The sequence below is a fragment of the Lampetra fluviatilis genome, chromosome 27 (genome assembly GCF_964198595.1).
Source record: "Lampetra fluviatilis chromosome 27, kcLamFluv1.1, whole genome shotgun sequence".
NCBI lineage: Eukaryota > Metazoa > Chordata > Hyperoartia > Petromyzontiformes > Petromyzontidae > Lampetra > Lampetra fluviatilis.
Window position 1 is genome coordinate 9296873 of NC_136301.1, and position 15652 is coordinate 9312524.

Genomic DNA, 15652 nt, shown 5'->3' on the forward strand with positions numbered 1-15652 from the left:
TATCAGAGTTGTGTTTTTTGTTTGTATTACGACTGCAGGTATTGTGGTCTATGCAAACATGACTTCTTGTAAAAAAAAGTGTCAGTTTTGTTGCCAGATAGAAGGGTAAAAAAACAATTATATTTTTTCTTCTGGCAAATGAGGTTCCAACAGTGTAAATCGGAGTCCTGTTACGGGCGTTTATTTTTAATGTACTGTCGATGATATATAAAGCTCTTCTATTTTTCTCCATATCACAGATGGGTACGGGGGTCTCCGGGACGTTACAAGAAACAATGCAAAAGCACGATAGGCGTGAAAAGTATAGGAAAGGTGAAAACTAATTTCACTTAAAAAAAATATACAAATAAAATGAAAGTTATTTTTTTCTTGTACCAGATACAGCCCACTGAGCTTATGAACTTATTTTTCAATTGCGACCTGGCCACAAATGATAGCTCAACAAAGTGGCTTATCGTGTGGAAATGTTTAGGAGCAAAATAATCAAAATACCAACCTCTGACTTGGGGTACACTCACCTGATTCACACAACTGGAATACACCCACCTGATTCACACAACTGGAATACACTCACCTGATTCACACAACTGGAATACACTCACCTGATTCACACAACTGGAATACACTCACCTGATTCACACAACTGGAATACACTCACCTGATTCACACAACTGGAATACACTCACCTGATTCACACAACTGGAATACACTCACCTGATTCACACAACTGGAATACACTCACCTGATTCACACAACTGGAATACACTCACCTGATTCACACAACTGGAATACACCCACCTGATTCACACAACTGGAATACACTCACCTGATTCACACAACTGGAATACACCCACCTGATTCACACAACTGGAATACACTCACCTGATTCACACAACTGGAATACACTCACCTGATTCACACAACTGGAATACACCCACCTGATTCACACAACTGGAATACACTCACCTGATTCACACAACTGGAATACACTCACCTGATTCACACAACTGGAATACACTCACCTGATTCACACAACTAGAATACACTCACCCGATTCACACACCTGGAATACACTCATCAGTCTCCCTCACCACTCACTCGTCCTCGCACACAGGACATTTCAATCATGTTTATTGATTACAAATCGAACGCGGATCATTAGCTACAGCTACCAATTAAATTACCGACAATCAATCAATACATTAAAGCGATCATGGATCACCCCTGGAAGGGCGAGGTTTAGCAATCAATACATTAAAGCGATCATGAACCGCCGCAAGAAAGGAACGTTTTGGCGGATAAATGCCTGTTGCACTACCACATTACGGCCAGACGATAGCAGTACAGCAATACGGTGCATTGACAGTTGATTTCGTCTCGTATACAATGGGAAATCTCCGGCTTGTTCCCAGATGAAGCCAAAATCTCAATCATCAGACTCACAGAGACCCACAGACTCGCACAAAGACTCACCAACTCACACTGACACAGGGAGCCACAGAGACATACAGAGTCCCATAGATTCACACAGAGCCCACAGACTCACAGAGAGCCACAGACAGAGAGCCACGGTCTCACAGAGAAAGCCACGGACTCACACAGAGAAAGGCACAGACTCACACAGAGAAAGCCACAGACTCACACAGAGAAAGCCACAGACTCACACAGAGAAAGCCACAGACTCACACAGAGAAAGCCACAGACTCACACAGAGAAAGCCACAGACTCACACAGAGAAAGCCACAGACTCACACAGAGAGGCACAGACTCACACAGAGAGACACAGACTCACACAGCGAAAGCCACAGACTCACACAGAGAGGCACAGACTCACACAGCGAAAGGCACAGACTCACACAGAGAAAGCCACAGACTCACACAGAGAAAGCCACAGACTCACAGAGAGACACAGACTCATACAGAGAAAGCCACAGACTCACACAGAGAAAGCCACAGACTCACACAGAGAAAGCCACAGACTCACACAGAGAGGCACAGACTCACACAGAGAAAGGCACAGACTCACACAGAGAAAGGCACAGACTCACACAGAGAGGCACAGACTCACACAGAGAGGCACAGACTCACACAGAGAAAGGCACAGACTCACACAGAGAGGCACAGACTCACACAGAGAGGCACAGACTCACACAGAGAAAGCCACAGACTCACACAGAGAGCCACAGACTCACACAGAGAGGCACAGACTCACACAGAGAAAGCCACAGACTCACACAGAGAGGCACAGACTCACACACAGAGGCACAGACTCACACAGAGAAAGCCACGGTCTCACACAGAGAGGCACAGACTCACACAGAGAGGCACAGACTCACACAGAGAAAGCCACGGTCTCACACAGAGAGCCACAGACTCACAAAGAGAGGCACAGACTCACACAGAGGCACAGACTCACACAGAGAAAGCCACGGTCTCACACAGAGAGGCACAGACTCACACAGAGAGGCACAGACTCACACAGAGAAAGCCACGGTCTCACACAGAGGCACAGACTCACACAGAGAGGCAGACTCACACAGAGAGACACAGACTCACACAGAGAAAGCCACAGACTCACAGAGAGGCACAGACTCACACAGAGAAAGCCACAGACTCACACACAGAGCCACGGACTCACACAGAGAGGCACATACTCACACAGAGCCAGACTCGTGAAGTCAGGCTCTCGCGAGTAATATGAGCCAAGTCTCGCTGGTGACGACGTCGTGTTTAGGATGCCTGGTCAAGTCGCCGCGACTTTCAGCAATTCAGGCAGTGACACCGAGAACCCTGCGTGTAGCATAACGCCACGGCACCCTCCGGCACCCTCGCAAGAGGCAATGACGTCAGTAGTGTTTTGGATGCAGGACCCTGCTGTTGTGTTAATTCGTGTGCCATGAAGAAGGGCCATTGCCCGAAACGTCGCCTAGTGTATACTTTTGCTTTAAGCCGGCCTCGTAATTAAGCTGTCCGTTCTGTGTGATGCCGTATCGTCCTGCTGTGATGCCGGGCCACGCCATTAGTGTTGAGGACGATTGCCCCGGCGTAGTTTGTGACGTAGCCCGCGTCGGAGTGTCACATGTTCGGCACGTGACGTGTTTGCAGTCACAATCGCTACGAGTCACAGTCGTAGTGATTCTCTAGTCATCACTGCCACCAGCTGCCTCTGTGTGGTGTGCCGTCTCTGTGTCATCTCCGCGATGCCATCTCTGTGCCGTCACTGTCTGTGCGGCGTGTTGACATCTCTCCCATGGTGTGTCGTCTCTGTGTCGTCTCTGTGTCGTCTCTGTGTCGTCTCTGTGTCGTCTCTGTGTCGTCTCTGTGTCGTCTCTGTGTCGTCACTGTGTCGTCTCTGTGTCGTCACTGTGTCGTCTCTGTGTCGTCACTGTGTCGTCTCTCTCCCGTCTCTGTGTCGTCACTGTGTCGTCTCTGTCCCATCTCTGTGTCGTCACTGTGTCGTCTCTGTGTCGTCTCTGTGTCGTCTCTGTGTCGTCTCTCTCCCGTCTCTGTGCCGTCACTGTCCCTGCGGCGTGCCGCCTTCTCTCCCGCGGCGTGCCGTCTCCGCGCCGTCCCCCTCGCGCCGTGGCCCCGGCACGTCGTAGTAGTCCACGTGTGCGCCGCTGCGGAAGGAGTCTGCCCGCAGCAGGCGCAGCAGGGCACGCGCCGAGTCGCGGGGGTCCACCAGCGCCCCTGCAGCACGAGACTTCTCCAGCCGCCCCCGGAGCCCCGCGTCGCCCGTCCGCACGCACGCCTCCGCCTGCATGTCTGTGTCCATCGGACCTGTGCGGGGGGGGGGGGGGGGGGAAGGTGAGGGGTTATGAGAAGCGTGATAGCTCCCTTGGTGCCGTCACAAACTCTGTCCTGGTGAGCACGGCTCAACTTGATGACTGATACGGTGAGTATCATGGTGCGTGTGGTATGGTGATTGAGTAGCACGGGATCATGGTGAGTCCATTGAGTGTCGTGGTGCGGAGATCGTGGTGTCTGTTGGCCCCCTCGCGTTTACTCAGGAAAGCCTCACTCAGTCTCGTGACTATCTCCAGGAGGGTCTTGCCAAGTTTGTCGCAGTAGGGGGCGGTGTTGCTGCTTTGTGTATCATTCTAGTTGTGTATTTCGCAGTGTAAATGTCGATGGCCACTGTGAGTAAAGCAAACGGCGCATGCGATGTGTGTGCTTAATACACAACGCAGTATTAACGAGGGCAGCCGCTGGATTTGAAGGCAAAACCTGACTGTTGTTGGTTTGTTAGTATTGGCACGTGTGTTGGTACGAGTGTTGGTGCGTGTGTGTTGGACGCTACTGGGCAGTTGGAGGCAGTCGCCCTCCAACAACAACGGAGGGCGGAGGAGCGACGCTCACAACAACGAGCGGAGCGCCGGGTGGCTAAAGCACAGCAAGTTGGCACAGTAGGGGGCACAGGTGGTGCATCAGCCAGTCATCTCGGTCATCTCGGTCAGTCGACCCGTGGCACCTGGGTCTGTCCCGTGACCTCCTGTCAGCGGGCGTTCGACACTTCACGTGGCCTCAAGGTGCACATGGCCTGGCACAAGCGTCGTGGTGACGTCACCGCCACTTAGTGGCGAATGGCGGTTGTTGTTGTTGGATTGCGTGTTGAATGCTGTCGTAAGCAGGGCGACCGCACCGGGAGCGTAGTTAAGGACCCGCACGTGCGGCTCCTCGGTTGCCACGACGACGTGCAGCATGTCTCTGGCTGCGCGTGACGAGCAGTACGGAGCCCAGCTCGGGTACGGAGTGATGGCGCACAGAGAGCTCACGTTAATCACCATGGCAACGCGTCCTACACACATACACACACATAGCTCACGTTAACCACCATGGCAACGCGTCCTACACACACACACAGCTTACGTTAACCACCATGGCAAAGCGTCCTACACACGTACACAGCTTACGTTAATCACCATGGCAACGCGTCCTACACACATACACACACATAGCTCACGTTAACCACCATGGCAACGCGTCCTACACACACACACAGCTCACGTTAACCACCATGGCAACGCGTCCTACGCACATACACAGCTTACGTTAATCACCATGGCAACGCGTCCTACACACACACACAGCTCACGTTAATCACCATGGCAAAGCGTCCTACACACACACACACAGCTCACGTTAATCACCATGGCAACGCGTTCTACACACACACACAGCTCACGTTAACCACCATGGCAACGCGTCCTACGCACATACACAGCTTACGTTAATCACCATGGCAACGCGTCCTACACACACACACAGCTCACGTTAATCACCATGGCAAAGCGTCCTACACACATACACACAGCTCACGTTAATCACCATGGCAACGCGTTCTACACACACACACAGCTCACGTTAATCACCATGGCAACGCGTCCTACACACATACACAGCTTACGTTAATCACCATGGCAACGCGTCCTACACACATACACACAGCTCACGTTAATCACCATGGCAACGCGTCCTACACACATACACACAGCTCACGTTAATCACCATGGCAACGCGTCCTACACACATACACACACACACAGCTCACGTTAATCACCATGGCAACGCGTCCTACACACATACACACACACAGCTCACGTTAATCACCATGGCAACGCGTCCTACACACATACATAGCTCATGTTAATCACCATGGAAACGCGTTCTACACACATACACACACACAGCTCACGTTAACCACCATGGCAACGCGTCCTACACACATACAGCGCATGTTAATCACCATGGCAACGCGTTCTACACACACACAGCTCACAATAATCACCGTAGCAACACGCCCTTCACACAGAACTCACATTAATCACCGTGGAAATATTGCCCTACACACATACACACACACACACCCTCACGTCCTTTCACCTGAGGGACCCTCATCCCCCCCGGTCCCCTCAGCCTCCCCGGGGCCCTGGAACCAGCGTAGTGCGGCTGCTGCGAGGAGCAGGGGGGCGGCCACGTTGAGCTGGAGGTGGCGGCACAGGGGGGCCCACTCGGCCGTCGTCACGTCCCTCACGCGCCGGCTCACGTCCCCCAGCGAGCCTGGGGGGGGGGGGGGGGTACAGAGGTCACAAACGGGTTTTGATTCCGCACCCGTACCCAGAGGTCGCAACCGGGTACCCGATACCCGTACCCTACCCGATACCCGGCTATCCGTACCCGCCCGGGTACGGATAGCCGGGTATTGGGTAGGGTACGGGTACCCGATTGCGACCTCTGGGAGGGTCACAGTTGGGGGGTGAGCACAGGAAGGGGGTCACAATGAAGGAGTCGCGGTGAGGGGGGCACAGTGTGGGGAGGAACACAACAGAGGGGTGGGCACAGTAAGGGGGTCACAGTGAGGGGGGCAATATAATTATGGTGGGGGTGGTGGCGACGCTCACAACGAGCGGAGCGCGGGCGGCTAAAAGGCAGCGAGTTGGCGCAGTGGGGAGCACAGGTAGTGCATCTTCCAGTGATTTAGGTCAAATAACCCATGGCACCTCGGTCTGTCCCATCGTCTCCTGCCAGGAGTGAACCTTCAGCACTTCACGAGGCGCTTGTGCGCCGTGGTGACGTCACCACCACTTGGTGGTGACGTCACCACCACTTAGTGGTGAACGGCGGTTGTTGTTGTATGTGAATGTGTGCAAGTGTAGTTGTGTACAAAGACAAAGATCCCCCGTATAGTCTTAACAGACTGTAGGGGCAAGTGCTGTTAGCGAGCACCTATGAAGGCCGGAACGGTACACGAGGGGGTGGGTGGCCAGCACCACGCCCGACCGCCTTTGTCTCCCCAGTGGCGATGTTTACACACCGCACCAGGTACTCATTTCAGGCTGAGTCGACCTAGGGGAGGTCCAGGACCGGTTCAGATAATCGTCAGTGGTGTTGGCCGTGAGCGAGAATCGAACCCGGATCACATGGTTCATAGCGCAGCGCAGCGCTAACCACTACACCACCGCCCCCCCCCCCAGTGTAGGTGTGCACACTCACACATTCACACACAAAGGCGGTCGGGCACGATGCTGGTCACCCACCCTGATGTGTACCATTCTGCCCTACAGAGGTGCTTGCCGGGGATCTGTGACTGTGGTACCAATTGAGTTGCCTGGACCGTGACGCTGGCACACAACGGCTGCTCTTGCGAATGACGTCACTGGGATCCTTCATGTCCTCTGTGAGTCGACCAGACGGCGTGTGTTGTTATTACGATGTTCAGGGTTAACACACGCAACCGCGGCGGCCATTCCGGTTAATAAGCCGCGAACCTCTGGGCCAAGCGGTAAAACGAGCTGCGGCCGGGTCACTGCATAACCGCACCCCCATTGGCGCAAAGCCAGTGGGGGACATTCAACATTCCCATGGCAGGGCCGAGAATGCCCATCCCAGGAACAGGCCGGGCCAGGCCCAGCACGGACCAGTGGTGACGCGGCGGTGTGTGGGGCGGCGGTGTGTGGGGCGGCGGTGTGTGGGGCGGCCCCTACCGGCGTTGTTCAGCACCAGCAGCCGCCTGTATCGACCCGGCTCCTGGGTCCTGAGAGCCGCCTCCAGCGCCTGAAGGCCCTCGGGGCCCTCCAGGTCAGCGGCCACGCACAGCAAGCGCAGGCAGCCCCCAGGGCAGCTCACCAACAGGGATCCCTTCTCCTCTTGGGGCCCCTTCTCCTCTTGGGGCCCCCCCGTCTCATCTCGGGGTCCCCTTTCCTCCAGGGGCTCGCCCCCCACGCAGCCCTGCCCCCCTGGCTCCTGCGGGGGCCCCCCGTGCCGCTGGGCGAGGAGGCGGTGGGCCAGGAGGCGCAGGGGCCCCAGGGAGCGCGCCGAGAGGAGGAGGAGGGAGCCGGGGCCCAGGATCTCGGCGCTCAGGAGCTCTGCGAAGGCCGCTCCGAAGCCTCGCGAGGCCCCCGTGAGGACGCAGAGCCAGGGGCCTGCGGGGCACCGCACCGTGATACCGCCACGTCCCTCAATCACCACCATACTCACCATTACCACATCCCTCAATCACCACGATACTTACCACGATATTCAATCACGCACCATGATACCACGTCCCTCAATCACCACGATACTTACCATGATACCACGTCCCTCAATCACCACGATACTCCTTACCATGACATTCAATCACTCACCATGATACCACGCCCCTCAACCACCATGGCACACTCACCACCGTACTCAATAACCATGATACGATACTCAATCACACACCATACTCACCAGGAGATTCAGTCATTCACCATGATGAGACTCACCCAGAGGTCGCAATCGGGTACCCGATACCTGTACCCTACCCGATACCCGGCTACCCATACCCGGCCGGGTATCGGGTACGGGTACCCGTACCCTACCCGGCCGGGTACGGGTACCCGTTTGAGACCCTGGTGCAGCCGGGTACGGGTAAGGAATCAAAACCCATTTGCGACCTCTGCACTCGCCACGAGTCTCTTTCAACACAATATTCACCACAATTTCAAGTGACCACGTGAGTAGGGCTGGAAATGGGGAGAAATTACTCGAGGGGGGAATTCTCTCGTAATTTCTTGGGGATTCATGATTCCCACCCACCCCCATCTGAGAAGAGGAGCTTCGGTCCGTGTGGGTCTCTGAGCGTGTCCGTGGGTCTCTGTGTATGTCTGTGGGTCTCTGTGCGTGTCTCTGGGTCTCTGTGTGTGTCTGTGGGTCTCTGTGTGAGTCTGTGGGTCTCTGTGCGTGTCTGTGGGTCTCTGTGCGTGTCTGTGGATCTCTGTGTGTGTCTGTGGGTCTCTGTGTGTCTGTGGGTCTCTGTGTGTCTGTGGGTCTCTGTGCGTGTCTGTGGGTCTCTGTGCGTGTCTGTGGGTCTCTGTGCGTGTCTGTGGGTCTCTGTGTGTGTCTGTGGGTCTCTGTGCGTGTCTGTGGGTCTCTGTGCGTGTCTGTGGGTCTCTGTGTGTGTCTGTGGGTCTCTGTGTGTGTCTGTGGGTCTCTGTGCGTGTCTGTGGGTCTCTGTGTGTGTCTGTGGGTCTCTGTGCGTGTCTGTGGGTCTCTGTGCATGTCTGTGGATCTCTGTGTGTGTCTGTGGGTCTCTGTGTGAGTCTGTGGGTCTCTGTGCGTGTCTGTGGGTCTCTGTGCGTGTCTGTGGGTCTCTGTGCGTGTCTGTGGGTCTCTGTGTGTGTCTGTGGGTCTCTGTGTGTCTGTGGGTCTCTGTGCGTGTCTGTGGGTCTCTGTGTGTGTCTGTGGGTCTCTGTGTGAGTCTGTGGGTCTCTGTGCGTGTCTGTGGGTCTCTGTGCGTGTCTGTGGGTCTCTGTGCGTGTCTGTGGGTCTCTGTGCGTGTCTGTGGGTCTCTGTGCGTGTCTGTGGGTCTCTGTGTGTGTCTGTGAGTCTCTGAGTGTGTCTGTGGATCTCTGTGTGTGTCTGTGGGTCTCTGTGCGTGTCTGTGGGTCTCTGTGCGTGTCTGTGGGTCTCTGTGCGTGTCTGTGGGTCTCTGTGCGTGTCTGTGGGTCTCTGTGTGTGTCTGTGGGTCTCTGTGTGTGTCTGTGGGTCTCTGTGTGTGTCTGTGGGTCTCTGTGTGTGTCTGTGGGTCTCTGTGCGTGTCTGTGGGTCTCTGTGTGTGTCTGTGGGTATCTGTGTGTGTCTGTGGGTCTCTGTGCGTGTCTGTGGGTCTCTGTGTGTGTCTGTGGGTCTCTGTGTGTGTCTGTGGGTCTCTGTGTGTGTCTGTGGGTATCTGTGCGTGTCTGTGGGTCTCTGTGTGTGTCTGTGGGTCTCTGTGCGTGTCTGTGGGTCTCTGTGCATGTCTGTGGGTCTCTGTGTGTGTCTGTGGGTATCTGTGTGTCTCTGTGTGTGTCTGTGGGTCTCTGTGCGTGTCTGTGGGTCTCTGTGTGTGTCTGTGCGTGTCTGTGTGTCTCTGTGTGTGTCTGTGGGTCTCTGTGCGTGTCTGTGGGTATCTGTGTGTCTGTGGGTCTATGTGTGTGTCTGTGGGTCTATGTGTGTGTCTGTGGGTCTCTGTGCGTGTCTGTGGGTCTTTGTGCGTGTCTGTGGGTCTCTGTGTGTGTCTGTGGGTCTCTGTGTGTGTCTGTGGGTCTCTGTGCGTGTCTGTGGGTCTCTGTGTGTGTCTGTGGGTCTCTGTGCGTGTCTGTGGGTCTCTGTGTGTGTCTGTGGGTCTCTGTGCGTGTCTGTGGGTCTCTGTGTGTGTCTGTGGGTATCTGTGTGTGTCTGTGGGTCTCTGTGCGTGTCTGTGGGTCTCTGTGCGTGTCTGTGGGTATCTGTGTGTCTGTGGGTCTATGTGTGTGTCTGTGGGTCTCTGTGTGTGTCTGTGGGTCTCTGTGTGTGTCTGTGGGTCTCTGTGCGTGTCTGTGGGTCTCTGTGCGTGTCTGTGGGTCTCTGTGCGTGTCTGTGGGTCTCTGTGTGTGTCTGTGGGTATCTGTGTGTCTGTGGGTCTCTGTGTGTGTCTGTGGGTCTCTGTGCGTGTCTGTGGGTCTCTGTGCGTGTCTGTGGGTATCTGTGTGTCTGTGGGTCTATGTGTGTGTCTGTGGGTCTCTGTGTGTGTCTGTGGGTCTCTGTGCGTGTCTGTGGGTCTCTGTGCGTGTCTGTGGGTCTCTGTGCGTGTCTGTGGGTCTCTGTGTGTGTCTGTGGGTCTCTGTGTGTGTCTGTGGGTCTCTGTGCGTGTCTGTGGGTCTCTGTGCGTGTCTGTGGGTCTCTGTGTGTGTCTGTGGGTCTCTGTGCGTGTCTGTGTGTCTCTGTGTGTGTCTGTGGGTCTCTGTGCGTGTCTGTGGGTATCTGTGTGTCTGTGGGTCTCTGTGCGTGTCTGTGGGTCTATGTGTGTGTCTGTGGGTCTCTGTGTGTGTCTGTGGGTCTATGTGTGTGTCTGTGGGTCTCTGTGTGTCTGTGGGTCTCTGTGCGTGTCTGTGGGTCTATGTGTGTGTCTGTGGGTCTCTGTGCGTGTCTGTGGGTCTCTGTGCGTGTCTGTGGGTCTCTGTGCGTGTCTGTGGGTCTCTGTGTGTGTCTGTGGGTCTCTGTGCGTGTCTGTGGGTCTCTGTGCGTGTCTGTGGGTCTCTGTGCGTGTCTGTGGGTCTCTGTGCGTGTCTGTGGGTCTCTGTGCGTGTCTGTGGGTCTCTGTGCGTGTCTGTGGGTCTCTGTATGTCTGTGGGTCTCTGTGGGTCTCTGTGTGTCTGTGGGTCTCTGTGCGTGTCTGTGGGTCTCTGTGCGTGTCTGTGGGTCTCTGTGCGTGTCTGTGGGTCTCTGTGCGTGTCTGTGGGTCTCTGTGCGTGTCTGTGGGTCTCTGTATGTCTGTGGGTCTCTGTGCGTGTCTGTGGGTCTCTGTGCGTGTCTGTGGGTCTCTGTGCGTGTCTGTGGGTCTCTGTGCGTGTCTGTGGGTCTCTGTGCGTCTCTGTGCGTGTCTGTGGGTCTCTGTGCGTGTCTGTGGGTATCTGTGCGTGTCTGTGGGTCTCTGTGCGTGTCTGTGGGTCTCTGTGCGTGTCTGTGGGTCTCTGTGCGTGTCTGTGGGTCTCTGTGCGTGTCTGTGGGTATCTGTGTGTCTGTGGGTCTCTGTGCGTGTCTGTGGGTCTATGTGTGTGTCTGTGGGTCTCTGTGCGTGTCTGTGGGTCTCTGTGCGTGTCTGTGGGTCTCTGTGCGTGTCTGTGGGTCTCTGTGCGTGTCTGTGGGTCTCTGTGCGTGTCTGTGGGTCTCTGTGCGTGTCTGTGGGTCTCTGTGCGTGTCTGTGGGTCTCTGTGCGTGTCTGTGGGTCTCTGTGCGTGTCTGTGGGTCTCTGTGCGTGTCTGTGGGTCTCTGTGCGTGTCTGTGGGTCTCTGTATGTCTGTGGGTCTCTGTGGGTCTCTGTGTGTCTGTGGGTCTCTGTGCGTGTCTGTGGGTCTCTGTGCGTGTCTGTGGGTCTCTGTGCGTGTCTGTGGGTCTCTGTGCGTGTCTGTGGGTCTCTGTGCGTGTCTGTGGGTCTCTGTATGTCTGTGGGTCTCTGTGCGAGTCTGTGGGTCTCTGTGCGTGTCTGTGGGTCTCTGTGCGTGTCTGTGGGTCTCTGTGCGTGTCTGTGGGTCTCTGTGCGTGTCTGTGGGTCTCTGTGGGTCTCTGTGCGTGTCTGTGGGTCTCTGTGCGTGTCTGTGGGTCTCTGTGCGTGTCTGTGGGTCTCTGTGCATGTCTGTGGGTCTCTGTGCGTGTCTGTGGGTCTCTGTGCGTGTCTGTGGGTCTCTGTGCGTGTCTGTGGGTCTCTGTGCGTGTCTGTGGGTCTCTGTGCGTGTCTGTGGGTCTCTGTGCGTGTCTGTGGGTCTCTGTGCGTGTCTGTGGGTCTATGTGCGTGTCTGTGGGTCTCTGTGCGTGTCTGTGGGTCTCTGTGCGTGTCTGTGGGTCTCTGTGCGTGTCTGTGGGTCTCTGTGCGTGTCTGTGGGTCTCTGTGCGTGTCTGTGGGTCTCTGTGCGTGTCTGTGGGTCTCTGTGTGAGTCTGTGGGTCTCTGTGTGAGTCTGTGGGTCTCTGAATGTGTCTGTGGGTCTCTGTGCGTGTCTGTGGGTCTCTGTGTGTGTCTGTGTGTGTCTGTGGGTCTCTGTGCGTGTCTGTGGGTCTCTGTGTGAGTCTGTGGGTCTCTGTGCGAGTCTGTGGGTCTCTGTGCGAGTCTGTGGGTCTCTGTGTGTGTCTGTGGGTCTCTGAGTGTGTCTGTGGGTCTCTGTGCGTGTCTGTGGGTCTCTGTGCGAGTCTGTGGGTCTCTGTGCGTGTCTGTGGGTCTCTGTGCGTGTCTGTGGGTCTCTGTGTGTGTCTCTGGGTCTCTGTGCGTGTCTGTGGGTCTCTGTGCATGTCTGTGGGTCTCTGTGCGTGTCTGTGGGTCTCTGTGTGTGTCTATAGATATCTGTGCATGTATGTGGGTCTCTATGCGAGTCTGTGGGTCTCTATGCGAGTCTGTGGGTCTCTGTGCGTGTCTGTAGATATCTGTGCGAGTCTGTGGGTCTCTGTGTGTGTCTGTGGGTCTCTGTGTGAGTCTGTGGGTCTCTGTGTGTGTCTGTGGGTCTCTGTGTGTGTCTGTGGGTCTCTGTGCGTGTCTGTCGGTCTCTGTGCGTGTCTGTGGGTCTCTATGCAAGGTTTATGTGGGTGTCTGTGGGTCTCTGTGTGTGTGTGGGTCTCTGTGCGTGTCTGTGGGTCTCTATGTGAGTCTGTGGGTCTCTGTGCGTGTCTGTGGGTCTCTGTGTGTGTGTGGGTCTCTGTGCGTGTCTGTGGGTCTCTGTGCGTGTCTGTGGGTCTTTAGATATCTTTATACACACACGTGAAATAAGTTACCTGGACCATGGAAGGCGAGGACATGTAATGAAGGGGTCTACAAACATTACATTGGTGACATACAGAGAGATAGCAACAGGCACGCGCTTATTGCGCAATCAGAGGGGAGGCTGAGCTCGTCGCTGCCTCACCTCTCGTCTCTCCTCGTGTTTGCAGCGGAGCTCCGCAAAAATTTGGCGATTTTGACGATAAAAATGATTGGAATCGTACAGAAATGACATTCATGACACAGATCCGTGGAAAAATTGTAACATTTACTTTGTTTACTTTTCGGAACAGCTATTTCCATCGGAGCATGACAGGTGACTGATGATGGATATCGGTCGCCTACGCGTTCGTCTGCTGTCAGTAGGGGACTTGCGTGCGATCCCAGACTTAAAGTCATTTTGCCCTTTCACCGTTTGCCGATTTCCCAATTGTCACCGTGATGGGTCTTCGTGATAACGGACGTCACGAGACTCACCACACCACGTGCCATTCACCCCCAAACTCACCCCCAAACTCAACAAAACACCCTCAAACTCACCCGCAAACTCACCCCCAAACTCACCCCCAAACACACCCTCAAACACACCCCCAAACTAACCTCCAAACTCAACAAAACACCATCAAACTCACCCTCAAACTCACCCCCCAAACACCCCCAAACTCACCCTCAAACTCACCCCCAAACTCACCCCCAAACTCAACAAAACACCCTCAAACTCACCCGCAAACTCACCCCCAAACTCACCCCCAAACTCACCCTCAAACACACCCCCAAACTAACCCCCAAACTCAACAAAACACCATCAAACTCACCCTCAAACTCACCCCCAAACTCACCCTCAAACTCACCCCCAAACTCACCCCCAAACTCAACAAATATCCTCAAAACAGCCATGTGGGGCACGTGCAAGGGTGGTCAACACCACGCCTGACCGCCTTTGTCTCTCCCCATTGGTGGCGATGTTTACACACCACACACCAGCTACTGTACTCATTTGAGGCCGAGTCGACCTAGGAGAGGCCCGGGACCGGTTCGGAAAATCGTTACTGCACGCGATTCGAACTGGGGCCCGTCTGGTTCGGAGCGTAGCGCGCGAACCGTGACAACTGCAACAAAAACTCACACAACCTCCATGTGTAGCCCACTCCCACAACCTCCATGTGTAGCCCCCACACACAACCTCCATGTGTAGCCCACACACACAACCTCCACGCCTCGCCCACTCACACAACCTCCATGTGTACCCAATACACACAACCTCCACGCCTCGCCCACTCACACAACCTCCATGTGTACCCCACACACACAACCTCCATGTGGAGCCCACACACACAACCTCCATGTGTAGCCCACACGCACAACCTCCATGTGTAGCCCACTCCCACAACCTCCATGTGTACCCCACACACACAACCTCCATGTGTAACCCACACACACAACCTCCACGCCTCGCCCACACACACAACCTCCACGCGTGGCCCACACACACAACCTCCATGTGTAGCCCACACGCACAACCTCCACGCCTCGCCCACTCACACAACCTCCACGCGTGGCCCACTCCCACAACCTCCACGCGTGGCCCACTCCCACAACCTCCATGTGTAGCCCACACACACAACCTCCATGTGTAGCCCACACACACAACTTCCACGCCTCGCCCACACACACAACCTCCATGTGTAGCCCACACACACAACCTCCATGTGTAGCCCACACACACAACCTCCACGCCTCGCCCACACACACAACCTCCATGTGTAGCCCACACACACAACCTCCACGCCTCGCCCACACACACAACCTCCATGTGTAGCCCACACACACAACCTCCACGCCTCGCCCACTCACACAACCTCCACGCGTGGCCCACACACACAACCTCCATGTGGTTACCCCGAGGGAGCGAGGCGGCGGACTCCGTCTCACTCATCGCGACTTGTTCGCCTTGCTGCTGATTGATGGCGACCAAGCACTGGGGACTGTGCGGGCGGGGTGGGGTGGGGCGGACGGGCGGGGTGGGGTGGGCTAGCGCAGGGCGGGGTGGGCGGGGCGTACGAGCGCGGGGTGGGGCGGGTGGGCGGGGCGAATGGGCGGGGGGGGACGAGCGCAGGGCGGGGTGGGCGGGGCGTGCGTGCGCGAAACGGGCGGGTGGGGCGAATGGGCGGGGCGAATGGGCGGGGCGTACGAGCGCGGGGTGGGGTGGGCGGGGCGTGCCGGCGGGGTGGGCGGAGTCTGTGAGACCCCTCCACCCCCCCTAGCCCCGCCTCTCTACGGCACCCCTCCCCCCTCCCCCATCGCTACGGGTCACGTGGCGTAACGGTTCCACCTCCATAACGGACTTTGCGACCCCCAACAACAACGCAACAATAAAAAGCACAACACCGCAACAACACCGCAACTATGCAACCACGACAATA

At 55.9% G+C, this 15652-nt stretch overlaps 1 protein-coding gene across 1 annotated transcript; it reads right to left on the reverse strand.

Moving 5' to 3' along the window:
* Positions 1 to 1114: 1114 nt before the first annotated feature.
* SPR (sepiapterin reductase) lies at positions 1115 to 15241 on the reverse strand. Its single transcript, XM_078869191.1, has 5 exons — positions 15129 to 15241; positions 7485 to 7922; positions 5884 to 6060; positions 4643 to 4798; positions 1115 to 3780 (listed from the first exon to the last, which is right to left on the reverse strand). Exons 1-5 carry the CDS (start codon positions 15163 to 15165, stop codon positions 3515 to 3517), a joined length of 1074 nt encoding a protein of 357 aa, XP_078725317.1. The 5' UTR covers positions 15166 to 15241; the 3' UTR covers positions 1115 to 3514.
* Positions 15242 to 15652: the final 411 nt, after the last annotated feature.

Coding starts and splice junctions, on each gene's coding strand:
- SPR (XM_078869191.1), bottom strand. CDS start 15,165: ATGAGTGAGACGGAGTCCGCCGCCTCGCTCCCTCGGG. Junction 4,799..5,883: donor GGGGGATGAGGGTCCCTCAG/GTGAAAGGACGT, acceptor GTATGTGTGTAG/GACGCGTTGCCATGGTGATT. Junction 3,781..4,642: donor GGTCCTTAACTACGCTCCCG/GTGCGGTCGCCC, acceptor CCCCCCGCACAG/GTCCGATGGACACAGACATG.